Below are 13645 nucleotides of genomic sequence, written 5' to 3' on the forward strand. Positions count from 1 at the left end.
GGCTGTCTCCAGGCTGCACTGAGCTCTGGCTCTGGCCCAGCACTAACCCAGCTGGTGGTCATTAAAGCATGTAATGAGCATCTGATCTGCAGCTCCCAGGGAAGCACAGAACCCGCAGCGGGAACAGGTGTTGGCAGTGCCCGGCGCAGTGTTCCCAGAATGAACAGTAAGACTTCCAGGGCAGCCCAGAGGAGGGCCTAGGCTGACACCATCCCCCGCAGCTCATCCTGCTAGCTGGGCTGAGAGCAGCTGGGGGCTTCCCTGCAGCCAGGGATTCCACACCTGTCCCTGCAGCTCTTCCTGCTAGCAGAGGCTGGGCCTGCAGCAGCTGGGAGCTCCCCAGATGCAAACCATTCTCAGGCACCATTGCTGGCCGGGGGAGAAAACCAGTATTCCATGGTCTAGTTTCTGGATGCCAGCCCCTCTGGCGTCCTGAAGCCCCTGCTCTTGTACTGGGCTGTGCAATGCAGAGTGACGCTCCGAGGAATCAATCTATCATGCTTTGCTTTGCGCAGGCCTGGAGTGAGGGCTGCAGCAAAGGACTCATCACCCAGCAAGGCTGGCCAAGCTCACATCCCCTGCGGGCCGAGGAGATAGGGCTTCCTGCTCACACTCGACACTGAGCCGGGCTGCAGAGAGTCTCTGGGGGAGAGCGGAACTGGATTGGTTTCCCAGACTCAGAACACACTCAGCTACTGGAGCCTGCATGCAGCACTGGGCCCCCGGAGTGCACACTGAGGGATATGCACATGCATGTGCAGACAGGGAATTGTACAGGAACACCTACCGTCCCAACGCACACCGAGCAGCCCCTGGGCCGAGTGGACATGCGTACCGACCACAGCATCTCCTGCAGGGGTGTTGCACATAGGATCCAGGCAGTGCCCATGTCCTTCCCCTGGTTGCTCCGGCAATACCCCAGTGCCCGTCAGGGAGCAGAGCCCAATGCCCCGTGCAGCAGCACAGCGAACACCTGCCTGCAGGCTTGGCAGGCTCTCTTCCATCCATGCTGTGCTGCTCGGTCTCTGCGGTATAGAGAGGGGTCTCTGGTAGCGAACGCAGGCAGGTGCTGTCTGGTCAGGAACCCTGCTAGGATTGGCTGCAGCAAGTGTGGGGTTGGGGCCAGAAAAGGGGCTCCCAACCAGGCCATAACACCTCTCTGGGGGACAGGCAATTCCTCTTCAGGGTGATGGAGTGGGGCTGGTAACTCCTGGAGCAAGAAGGCCAGTTATTCTGGTACCTAAGTTCAGCCCAAAGTCACAGACAGTCACTCAGCTCCTTCCCCCCACCAACCCCTGTCCCGGCTGGAGCACCCGCTGACACAAGGCTGGGCCATTCAGCCTGCAAATTAATTTGCCTTATCTCCAGGCATTTCTCCTGTGCTCCCCGCTAGAGGCTGCGAGCTCTGTGGGAAACAAACAAGGCAGGGCTGGGGACAGGAACATGCTCCCCAGAGTGAGAAACCCCATTTGTGGTGGGGAGAGGAAGGCAGAGGGCATACCCAGCAGCGCACATCAAAGGGGCCACGCAGGTAGCCCAGTTGATTTATGAGCTATTTACTTCTAGTGCATCCCAGGGCTCGGCCCCTCCCCTGGGAGCAGAGGCTTGCAGCTGGTGAGGGGAATGTGCTAAACACAGCAAATACGACAGCTCGTCTGCACAGTCTGGGCCCAGCCTGCCAGGGCTGCTGTGGGCTCTGGGCTCGCGCTAACCTCAGGGGAAGATTGCCCAGCCCCAGGATAGGCGGTGCTCATTGACCGATCATTTGGTTGCTCCTCATTGTTCTGGGGGCAGCCCAGGCCTTGTTTATTGCCCTGGAGTGAACCCCTCTTTGGAGACCGAGGTGTTAGGTTCCTCGTGGGCTGTTCCCCCGCGGTCAGCATTAGTTCAGCATTTTACCAGGATTAGTGCATGTATCTTCACATCCCCCAGGAAGTGAGGGCTGCCGTTAGCCCCATTTTACAGCTGGGCAAACTGAGAGATTCCAGTCAAACGTAGCCACTACTTTTGGATGCCCACTTGGAGACACCTAGAACCTGATTATTCAGCGTTCTTAGTGTTCCGCGGCTCTGTGGTCAAAACCCAGATCCCATTGCCTTCAGCTGCAGCTTCTGCGAATCAGAGCACAGGCTCCAAGTCAGACACCCAGACAAATGAGCACACACTTAGTGCTCACCTGTGGAAAGTCTGGGTTAAGTGACTTGCCCAGAATCACACAGGCACTCTGTGGCAGAGGCAGGGATAGAATCCAGCTCTCCAGGGCAGCAGTCAACAGCCTTGACCATGAGATCATCTTTTCTCTTCCTGCAAGCCCCTGCCTCCTTCGAACAACAGTGAGGCAGAGGACCTACAGACATCAGTCGCCTTCCCTAGCAACTTTGATTCGTCCCATTGCAGGTCCACCCTGGGCACTCAGTGAGGCAGGGGTCCTAATTGGAAAAATAGTATGTTCTCGTGTCATTAAAGACTGTATCACAATGCCCAGCCTAAGGAGGCTGACGTAAGGTTTCAATACAACCTTCATACTGGTATTTCCTAATGTTTGAGTGTTAGACTTTGCAACCTTTATTACCTTCTTTGAACAGATTTTTGTATGTGATTTCCTAGGTTTTTAAAAAAAGCAAACTAAATACCAAACTTCCATCATATTGACACCCACATGGGTCATCAGCAGGGTTGGAACCTTTAGATCCACCACACAGATCTCGGCCACTTGAGCTAAAGGAGTAACTGATACCTTTAATAGGGTGTCATCCTCTAGGTGGCCCAGCACAAGAGGGGAATGAGACACTTCCAGTGGCTTTCACAGATATTTCACAGACAGCAGAGGACTAGTGACATTCTTGGTTTCAGTCCATGCTATAGTGAGCACAGACTCTCCTGCCCAGTTCTCTCCAACCTGTCCCTGTCCCAGTTTGGGCTACTTGCCACCTCCACCCCCATCCCACCCCAAAATTGAAGGCCCTGCTCATGGAAATGCTACAACATCTCAAAGAGGGACTCCAGAATTTTTTTTAATCATCCTCTTCCCTAGCCTCCCTCTCAGAAACAGCTGGGTCATTTTAGATGAATGTTGGGGCTCACTATGTCTAGGACCCTTCTTAGTAAATAACTGGACAGGCTTCAGTCCCCCCCCGCAAACCTGGGCAAATTAAATGCACCCTACCCGGTTGCCCTTAACATGCAGCCCAGCCTCCCTTGCCAGCGCTCTGAGAAAGGGGAAAGGGAACGCTCCTAGAATTAGAAAACACAGCAACAGACTGCCATGTACGCAACTCCAGTAAAATACCACCACTGACACTGAAACGTTTTTAATAGTTGGGGTGCTGAAAGCCCCATGCATGGGGTGGCAGCAGAGCCCCGGGCATGGGAGGGCAGCAGCCGGGATCCTGGAACGGACCAGCAACCGAGACCCCGGGCGCAGTACTGGCAGCCAGGGGCCCAGGTGCTGCAGCACCCCCACACCGCTAATTCCTGTGCCTATGAATACGGCCCCCCATACCTACGCTTTGGCAGTCATGAGTCTAACTGCATTCCCACCCGCTGGTGAGAGCGACTCACAGGTCCCTTGCCCGGACCATCTCACCAAGCCCCTCTCACGTCTTGGATCAGCAGGGGGATTAGTCCAGGTGCCTCTTTGTAGGGCTGGGTTGCTCTGATCCCATGGCAGCTGTGTGCCTGGAGGTGCCACCAACCACCCAACCCAGTTAGTGAGTCAGCCCTGTAGAGGTCCTGCATAGACCGGAGCCCACCCTGCTCTGCCCCATGGCAAAATCCTCATTGCATCAACATGGAATCCCCTGGGGAGGCACTTCCAGAAGGGGAAGCCGAACACACAGCCCTAGCTAACAAGCTTTTTCCCCTTCCCAAGCCTGTCCGGGAGCCCACTCCCCGCTCAGCTCCAGTTCCTGTGTAGTTATGGTGACGTCCCATGTGTCACTAGAGGAATTGAGGAGAGGCAGCCCATGCAAATGAAGCTCCCTTTGCACCAGCTGGGGGTAGCGAGTGCCCTCCCTCTGGCCACAGGCTTACACCGACAATGCCTCACACTGCCAGCAGCCAAGGAGAATGTGGCTCAGCACCCAGCGTGGTGCCCGTCGGGGACCCCAGTAGATCTCCTGGTCAAAACGTGCTCAAATCCCACCAGGCAAAAACAGCCCAGGAGGCACCTGAGTGTCTCCATCCCCAGGCTGAGCCGAGCCCACACCCAATACACAAGTCCTCGTGGTGCTGGCTGGACCCATGGCTGCCCAGCACAAGATCCAGTTTTCGGTTACTTACAACTTGGCCAAACATTCCCCGTGTGCGCTGACATTCTCCACGCAGGACGTCTGCCTCGGGCTGAATATTTCTGGAAAAGCTCGACCAAAACCGCGGAGCCATTCCGAGCCGAAAGCTGGGGAAGAATCCATTGTTTTGCCTATGTTAAAAGATCCTGTCAGCAGTTTCTTTGGGAAGCTCTAGCACCCCTTTGCTTTGGGGCAGAGACTTGACATTTGGCAGGGATGCACCTTTTGCCAGCCCCATGAATACCCACCCCAAATTGGCCAATTTATAAGCCTTCAAGCAGCTGCACTATGCACCTCTTCAGTAGAGGAATCTTACCAGCTAAACTCCCCTGAGGCTCCATCATTCCCGGTGCACTGCAGCCCAGGGTAAGCAGGACTTCCCTGGCAATTGCAGCTCCGGGCTGCTGCAGGCCATGCCCAGTCCAGAGCCCAGCATCTGAACTGGTAGAAGGGAGACCCTCTGTTCTGGGCTCTCAGTGCCTTGGGAACATGGAGGAGGAAGCCGCCTAACTTGAATGCAGAGGGGACAAGGGCTGGGCCAGGGAGGGGGTAGCAGGGAGTAGACTTGGGACAGGAGCTTGGGGGAGGAGGCAAAAACTGGGACTGGAGGCTGGCAGAGAGGGAGAGCCCGGGCGGGAGGAAGAAGACTGGCAGAGAGGGAGAGCCAGGGCAGAGGGAAGAAGACTGGGACTGGAGGCTGGCAGAGAGGGAGAGCCCGGGCGGGAGGAAGAAGACTGGCAGAGAGGGAGAGCCAGGGCAGAGGGAAGAAGACTGGAACTGGAGGCTGGCAGAGAGGGAGAGCCAGAGCAGGGGGAAGAAGACTGGGACTGGAGGCTGTAGATGCGGGGAGAGACTGAGATTGGATGAGGAGCCAGGGGTGGGAGACTGGGAGTGGCTGGGCAGAGACCAGGGGACTCTGAGGACACACGACTATCCCAGGGAGGGAGATTGGGACTGACAGTGGCAATGGGAAATGTGGGAATGGGGGGCGGGGCGGGGAGGCAAGAAGCTGGGAGGTTGGGAACTGGGACTGGCTGGGCACGGAGACTGGAAATGGAGTGTGAGGTGACTGGGCCAGCGAGTCCAGAAGGGGGAGACTGGTACTTGCTGGGCAAGGAAAGTGGGAATGGTGCGAGAAGCCTGAGGAATGGAGCCTTGGACTGGCGACACATGGAAAATGGGACAAGTCAGGGGTAGGGAAGAGACGGGACCAAGAACTGGTCACACTTGGGGGAGGGGGCAGAAAAGTCTGTGCCCACCACAACACCTCTTCTCAGCGCCTGGAATGGGACCTGATTCCCACATCTCATCCTTCTTCTCTCAGCAAATAGCTGTGAAAGCCACAGGCAAAGTATCCCATCCCCCTGTAGTGCTGGTCCAGAGAGGCTAACAACCTACTACTGCTAACATTTACTCCAGTGGCAGAGGTCTCTGGGTTGGATCTAAAGCTTCCAGCCTTGCTGAGCCATGGGGATGTCACATGAGGGAATGTCTGGTTCTGAAGTTTGCTTTATTAAAAATTTAGGAAATTACACACAAAAAACTATGTTACAACAACATTAAGGTTGCAACGTCAAGTGCTCAAAAGTTAGGAAATGCCTGAATTAAGGATGCCTGTGAAACCCTCATCTGGCTCCATGTGTATGCATTATGTACAACACAATCATGTACTGTGTTTTCCACAGGATGCCTGCCTTACTCAGAGCAGAGGATGGACCCTGGGTTGGATTTGCAGCAGTGCTGAGCATTCACAGCGGCAACTGCCATCACTGGGTGCTGGGCTTTGCACATATCAGGTGTGATATAATAGTGAGTACTCTGAAAAATGCGGTCCTAGGCCTTGCATATTGGGCACCTAAGATTAGCGGACACCTTTGACTTTAATCTTTGCACCTCAGTTTGCCTTCTGTAAAACAGGGGGCACAGCACCCATTTAGCTGAAGATAAAGTAATTAATGCTCATGAAGCACTGATACTATAAGCCATGAGTGCCAGAAAAAAGCCCATGAAGAAACTATTCTGTCTCCAGAGCAGGGTTTGAACGGTGTGCAGTAAATAAAGGCTGGAACCACACACTGAACAATGAGGAGCAAAGAAAATATTGGCCAGCTGCTCATCCAGTGAGCATGGCCCCTCCTCTGCGCAGGGTCCTGGGGAAACCAGTTGTATGTGCTCATGGAATGGGAGACTGGCCCATAATACATACACACCAGGAGGCTGAATTCAGGGTGCCTGGGCCTCCTTACTTCAGGCGCTTCTTAATGTTCAGGTGCTTCATTTGGCAACTTTATTACAGTTCTTTTAACATAGTTTGTGTGTGTGACATATACTGAGAGATGCACAATAGACAGAGAGGTGTGTGTGCAAATATATCGAGGGCAGTGGGCCGTGGACCCCGGGAGTCGGTGGACGATGTCTAAGTGGTCTGCGAAAGACTGTGACTGAAAACTGACTGAACAGCATTCAGCTATATATACAGACAACAGATTTCCAAAGGGGTCCATAAATGAGACCCACTGATCTCGGTTAACTCCAAAGCCCCCCTGGCCCGGGATAGCCACTGAGCCAAACAGTCTGCAAGATGACTGCCTCCTGCCTCGACAACCACAGCCTGGCCATTTGGCACGAGCGGGGGCACGCTGGTTCTGTTCCCAATGGCACGTGCAGACGGGGGTGCACACAGCCGCAGGCAGCCCATTTGCTATCCACACGGTGCAGCGAGCTGGCTGGACCAGTTGCCACCTTGGTCAGAGCTTTGCCCAGGAGAGGGGAGGGGGAAGCTCTCTGCTCCCAGCCCCTCTGCCGGCACTCTATCAGTCTCACATTCATCAGGCCAGAGGATTTGGGCTGGTTCGGGAGCTCACATTTCAGCCACACTCACCCCCCTCTGGCCACATCACACTTCACTTTGCTCCAGGATCTGTATGTTTGTCCAGCCTGCTTCAACTTGGTTTCTTTGCCCTGTTCTGGCCTATTACCAGAGTTACACAGAGTGATGCAGGCTTCTCCACCATGCGCAGGTGATCTGGGTGAGACGTCCCTGGGGTAGCCCCCTCTTGCTTCCTGAGCAGGACTTTGGCACAAGCAAAGAGGAGCCCAGCTGGGTTTTACGCTCAGCCCTGTGCACACAGGGCAGGCTGTGGGGCGCCCAGTGGGGCTGTGCGGATACCCATACAGTGCACACATGGATGGAGTGTCAGGGCAGTGATTTAAAGCAGCACCCAGTAGATGCAGGGCCCTGGGTTCCTCCTCCAAGCACACTGCGCTCTAGGCACAAGCCATCATCCCCTGGGGAGATGGAGGAGTTTAACCACTCCAGGGGCAGAGCTTAGATTTTCCGCCACCAAGAGGTGCTGGGGAGAGCCGAGTTCATGGTGGCTGGCCCCCGGGCCAGCGCAGGTGGAACTGGGGGAGAGAGATGGGCTGGCGGAGGTTGGCGTGCAGGCTGGACAGCTTTCTGCTGCACAGCCAGGAGTGCTGCAGGACCGCGGTCCGGCCCACATGCTATTCCACCCAAGAGCCCGGCTCTTGTTCAGAGGATCATCGCTAGGGGCTCCCTTGAGGTCCTTCATCAGTTACAGACACAGAAGTGCCTCCCCTCACCCAGTGGCCACGAAGGCTGGAATGTGGGGTGGGAAACGCACAGACGGGGCACGGGGGTGATCTGTCTTCAGGAGCCAGGGGCAGGCTCTTTGCCATCCCCACGCGCCTCTGGGACACCAGGACAGCAGGCACTGGCTGGCCGCGCACGCGGACTGAGGTTCAGTGGGAAGGCCGTGCATGGCAAGGTCAGGTACAGCCTGCAGGAGGATGGCACTGGGGCATGGGCACAGCTCACCTCCCCAGGCACTGGCATTAGAGGCTGTGGATTCTGGCTCTCGGCCCCACCGGGACAAGGACGGCAAGGAGGTTGGCTGGTGCTGTTCAGGGTGTGGTTCATGGAGGGTTTCTGGAGCGCCATCTGATGGTTGATGTGGGCACTACAGCAGGCTGCCAGGAGGCAGGAGAGCGGATGAGCTCAGCCACCTCTGGTTTGTGCCTTCTCTTGCTGTGGTCCATCACCTCTGGCCTGAGCTGTGGGTTGGCCACGTGGCCACTGCCATTCCCAGCCTAGAGCACGGTGACAAGTGAGCCGGTGTCTCCCAGCACCAGGGCCCACTCCCGCGCGCCATCGTCAGGTGGGCACGGTCCAACAGAAGTGCCAGGGAGGGATGGGGTGGGGCAGGGGGAGGAGGCTTCTCACGGGCGGTGAGAGTCATTCTCTGCCTCCTCCTTCTCCCGGCGCTCGAAGGCGCTGTGGGCACGCTCCAGGTCTTGTATGACGTTCAGCAGGCGGGCAGCAGCTGCCATCTGGCGGTCCTGGCAGGAACAGCCTTGATCTGCAGGACAGAGGGAGAGGAGAGGGGCAATCAGCCCATAGTGCCCTCTGCAGGCACAGGCATGTGAGCGGGCCCGACAGATCAGGGCCAGCGGGGCGCCGGTCAGACCCACATGCTCACTCCCATGTCCTGCTACCCACTGGGTTCACTTCCACCAGGCCAGGCTAGGCTTTGGAGCACAGGGCTCCTGGGCCAGCTAGCACAGCCAGACCCCTGCCCGTGGGCCCTCACCTGGCCCCTTGCCAGCTGAGGGTGGGCTGGAAGCCAGCAGGCGGATGGTGGCAGGGTTGGAGAGGGTCGCAAGGACAGGGAGCAGCTGGCAATGCTCAGCCACTCTCCATAGATGGCACGGGCAGCTTTGCACAGACTCCCTGCCAGGTCCCCTTGGTCTGCGACATGGTCACTGGGTGGGTTGGGAAACAGCGTGTGGGGCAGGAGTTCCCCATCTGCGAATGGCTTGGAGCAGCAGTGACGGCTCACCAGCCCCAGCAAGCAGGACTCAGGCCTTCGCCCAATGCTGCCCCCGACCCCCGGGGCAGCGCAGACCTGCCGCCCCCCGGCCCCCGGGGCAGCGCAGACCTGCCACCCCCAGCCCCCAGTGTAGCTCTGCATTGCATTGGGGGTCTCAGAGCCCGCACCCTCTCCCGCACCCCAACCCCCTGAGCCAGCCCAGTGAAAATGAGCAAGCGGGTGAGGGTGGGGAGAACGAGCGACAGAGAGGGGGGGATGGAGTTAGCTGGGGGGGGCAAGGGGGGGCTCAGAGAATGGGCTGGGCAGGGGCAGAGCCTAAGAGGAGGCGTGGGGCAGGGGGCGGGGTGAGGGTGTTCAGTTCAGGGTGCGAGTAGAAAGTTGGCAACCCTCAGCCCAGGCCCGCTGCAGCTCTGCAGGCTGCCCCTGAGTGCTCTGGCGGGGAGGGGGCTCCGTACCTCCCTGGGCACGGGGACCAGGCCCCTTCTCCTGCTCCAGCACCAGCCCCACATCTGAACACTCAATGTACTTCTCCCTGCGGAGAGAGGAGACACGTGAGTTCTTAGGGGCAGGGGCATCAGCTACTGTCTCTACCGCCCCACGTGCAAGGGAGCCCCCCACCCTGGTCTGTATGCCAACCCCCCACGCAAGGGGGCCCCCACCCCGGTCCGTACGGCCCCCCCCCGCCTTGGCCCTGGTCTGTACAGCCCCACACGCAAGCGAACCCCTGCCCCCCTGGCCCTGGTCTGTACAGCCCCATGCGCAGGGGGCTCCCAGTCCTGATGGCCCCATGCACAAGGGCCCCCTCACCCCGGCCCGTATGCCCCCCTGCTCTGGTCCCCGTCTGTACGGTCCCACCTAGTCAGACCAGCTATGAGGGAAATGGGGCCCCCCAGCTCTGTGAGTTCTCTTGAAATAATGATCTAATAACCAAAGGTGAGAAGGGGTGTTCAGAGCAGAGAACTTGGGACCCCCTTCCTCTCTCATCTCCCCTGCGGTGTTACAGGCTCAGATTACTAGGGCAGGGGGTCCAGGAACCCACATAATCCTTCTGGGGTCCAGGTCTCTGGCTGGTTCTCCTGCCTTTTAGTCTCGCTTGGGGCCTGTGGTGGGGTGGTCCCCTCACCATGCCTTGAAGGGCTTAAAACAGCCCTGGGAGAGGGCTGAGAGGGGGGAACCTGGCTGTTTAGGGAAACAGTCACAGCTGTAGCCTGTGTAATTAGGGCCCAGCTGGCCCTTGTAAGAGGGCAGTGGGCCAGAAGGAGAGACATTCTCTCTGGCTAGGTAAAGAGAGGAGAACCTGGCTGCCGGGAAAGCTGAGGGGGTACCTAGGGCAGAGGGAGCTGGGGAGCTTCAGCCGAGCAGAGCCCCAGGCTGAGGTAAAGGCCCACGAAAGGGTCCTAAGGCTGCAGAGGAACAGCCCAGACCTAGACTGAGGCAGCTGGTCCAACCCCCCTGGCCGATGATGCGTGGTAGAGACTGCAGTCTGCCCCAGGGAGCGGGGGCTAGATGATGACTGACAGTAGCCACTGAGGCAAGGGAGGGGTTGGGGGTTCCCCCAGGGAGGGGAGACCCAGACTGAGGGGGTACTGCCAGGGGGCAGAGCCCTAAGTTAGAAGGGCACTGGGGTCCGGGAGGGCCACGGGGCCAGCAGCAGGCGAGACACCGACTGGCAGAGGGCGCTCCTGGCTGGAAAGAGCTAATTCCCTGGACAACCAGCAGGAGGCGCTGCAGCGGTATGTCATCGCCCTGCAACAGGGCCATTTACAGGGCTAGAATGAGATGGAAGTGGCTCTCCCCAGGGGTTCCCCCAGGTGTTGTCCTGATTGCCCCACTCCTTCCCCTAGTTCAACTGCCAGAACTGGGGGCAGGGATGGGCTGTCACTCAGGATTCACCTGTGCCGCACACGAAGGGGCGCTTGCAGCGCGGATGGGTCCAGCCGGTAATCCAGCTAGAGGGGGAACAACCATACTGAAGATGTGGCAGCACGGATGTCAGGGTGGGCAAGCAACCCGGGTACATAGCCAGGGTCCTGGCAGGCCTGCACTGGGGCAGCTGCCCTGCCAAAGCCCATGCATCACATCTTCACTGCTGTTGTGACCTACCTGCATTACCATCGCACCTTCCGTGGAGGTGTTGATGGCCCCTGTGTGTCTATACAGCGCCTAGCACAACTGGGCCCTGATCGAGCGTGGCCTCTGCCACACTCCCTAACAGGCCCTCCTGGGCGGACACCACATCTCGGTTTGTTGGGCCCCCAGGAATCCCTTCAGCCACACAGGCTTGAGGCCTGCATGCCCCGTGCTGGGGAATCGCATGGGCTCAGTGATAGAACCAGCAGTGGGCATTTCCCACTAGCACTCCCGTCGCTGCTCATGCTGCCCTGATAGGAGAACACCCAAGACCCTGCATGCAGGGCAGATGCGCCCCCAGAAATGATGATCAACACCCATGACCTAGTGACAGCATTACTTGTCTGCAGTGGGGCAGCATCTGCAGGGACCCCACTGTGCTAGGTGCAGACTCCGAACAGAAGGATGGTCCCTGCCCTGAAAAACCTGCAAGGACGGAAGCCTCTGTGCTACAGAACCGTACAGAAGAGCAGGTGCAAGGTCTAGCACATCTGTCCGGGTCTACTCAGGTGCACCTACCACTTGCTTCAAGCAGGGTTAGACAACAGACACTGAGCGCTCCTGAGCTCTGGCTACACTACAGTTTCCAACTTAATTTCCCTAGTGTAGAGAAGGCTCCCCCTGCAACGGCATAGGATGCTCCCACCTGATGCTATGGGTTGGAGCTCTGGTGGAGGACAACATCCCTGCAGGCCTGGACTGGATGGAACCTTCCTCCCCAGCCCCAGAGGGAGGGGGCAGTTGGGGAGGAACCCCAAGATGTCATGTGGGGCACAGGGGATCCTCCAGTCCATAGAGCCTTTTGGGCCATGGGAGGAAGACTCGTAACCCTCCTCAAGCTGTTGACTATATAAGGCAGGGGTGGGCAAACTAAGGCCCGAGGGCCACATCCAGCCCACGGGACCGTCCTGTCCGGCCCCATAGCTCCTGGCCCGGGAAGCTTGTCTCTGGCCCCTCCCCCACTGTCCCCCTCCCCTGCAGCCTCAGCTCACTGCACCGCGGCGCAATGCTCTGGGCGGGGGGGGCTGCAAGCTCCTGGGGCAGCGCAGCTGCAGAGCCCGGCCGGACCCGGTCTCTGGACTGCACGGCGCTTGGCTGGCTCTGGCTGCATGGCCCGCCTGCCGGACCCGGTCTCTGGGCTGCACGGTGCTTGGCTGGCTCCGGCCGGGCGGCCCGCCTGCCGGACCCGGTCTCTGGGCTGCACGGTGCTTGGCTGGCTCCGGCCGGGCGGCCCGCCTGCCGGACCCGGTCTCTGGGCTGCACGGTGCTTGGCTGGCTCCGGCCGGGCGGCCCGCCTGCCGGACCCGGTCTCTGGGCTGCACGGTGCTTGGCTGGCTCCGGCCGGGCGGCCAGCCTGCCGGACCCGGTCTCTGGGCTGCACGGTGCTTGGCTGGCTCCGGCCGGGCGGCCCGCCTGCCGGAGCCGGTCTCTGGGCTGCACGGTGCTTGGCTGGCTCCGGCCGGGCGGCCCGCCTGCCGGACCCGGTCTCTGGGCTGCACGGTGCTTGGCTGGCTCCGGCCGGGCGGCCCGCCTGCCGGACCCGGTCTCTGGGCTGCACGGTGCTTGGCTGGCTCCGGCCGGGCGGCCAGCCTGCCGGAGCCGGTCTTTGGGCTGCACGGTGCTTGGCTGGCTCCGGCCGGGCGGCCAGCCTGCCGGACCCGGTCTCTGGGCTGCACGGCGCTTGGCTGGCTCTGGCTGCATGGCCCGCCTGCCGGACCCGGTCTCTGGGCTGCACGGTGCTTGGCTGGCTCCGGCCGGGCGGCCCGCCTGCCGGACCCGGTCTCTGGGCTGCACGGTGCTTGGCTGGCTCCGGCCGGGCGGCCCGCCTGCCGGACCCGGTCTCTGGGCTGCACGGTGCTTGGCTGGCTCCGGCCGGGCGGCCAGCCTGCCGGAGCCGGTCTCTGGGCTGCACGGTGCTTGGCTGGCTCCGGCCGGGCGGCCCGCCTGCCGGAGCCGGTCTCTGGGCTGCACGGTGCTTGGCTGGCTCCGGCCGGGCGGCCAGCCTGCCGGAGCCGGTCTCTGGGCTGCACGGTGCTTGGCTGGCTCCGGCCGGGCGGCCAGCCTGCCGGAGCCGGTCTCTGGGCTGCACGGTGCTTGGCTGGCTCCGGCCGGGCGGCCAGCCTGCCGGAGCCGGTCTCTGGGCTGCACGGTGCTTGGCTGGCTCCGGCCGGGCGGCCCGCCTGCCGGAGCCGGTCTCTGGGCTGCACGGTGCTTGGCTGGCTCCGGCCGGGCGGCCAGCCTGCCGGAGCCGGTCTCTGAGCTGCACGGTGCTTGGCTGGCTCCGGCCGGGCGGCCCGCCTGCCGGAGCCGGTCTCTGGGCTGCACGGTGCTTGGCTGGCTCCGGCCGGGCGGCCCGCCTGCCGGACCCGGTCTCTG

The 13645-nt window shown here is 60.1% G+C and overlaps 1 protein-coding gene across 1 annotated transcript in view; it reads right to left on the bottom strand.

Moving 5' to 3' along the window:
• Positions 1 to 8481: 8481 nt before the first annotated feature.
• The window catches only part of RASAL1 (RAS protein activator like 1), a 103643-nt gene continuing 98479 nt past the window's right edge, over positions 8482 to 13645 (bottom strand). Inside the window, exons 20-21 of the mRNA XM_077834933.1 lie at positions 9595 to 9671; positions 8482 to 8668 (exon numbers count right to left, since the gene is read on the bottom strand). Coding sequence (XP_077691059.1) covers positions 8529 to 8668; positions 9595 to 9671 — 217 coding nt within the window. The 3' untranslated portion in view covers positions 8482 to 8528. The remainder of the gene's footprint in view (positions 8669 to 9594; positions 9672 to 13645) is intronic.

Source organism: Eretmochelys imbricata, chromosome 15, assembly GCF_965152235.1.
Source record: "Eretmochelys imbricata isolate rEreImb1 chromosome 15, rEreImb1.hap1, whole genome shotgun sequence".
In the NCBI taxonomy this organism is placed as follows: domain Eukaryota; kingdom Metazoa; phylum Chordata; order Testudines; family Cheloniidae; genus Eretmochelys; species Eretmochelys imbricata.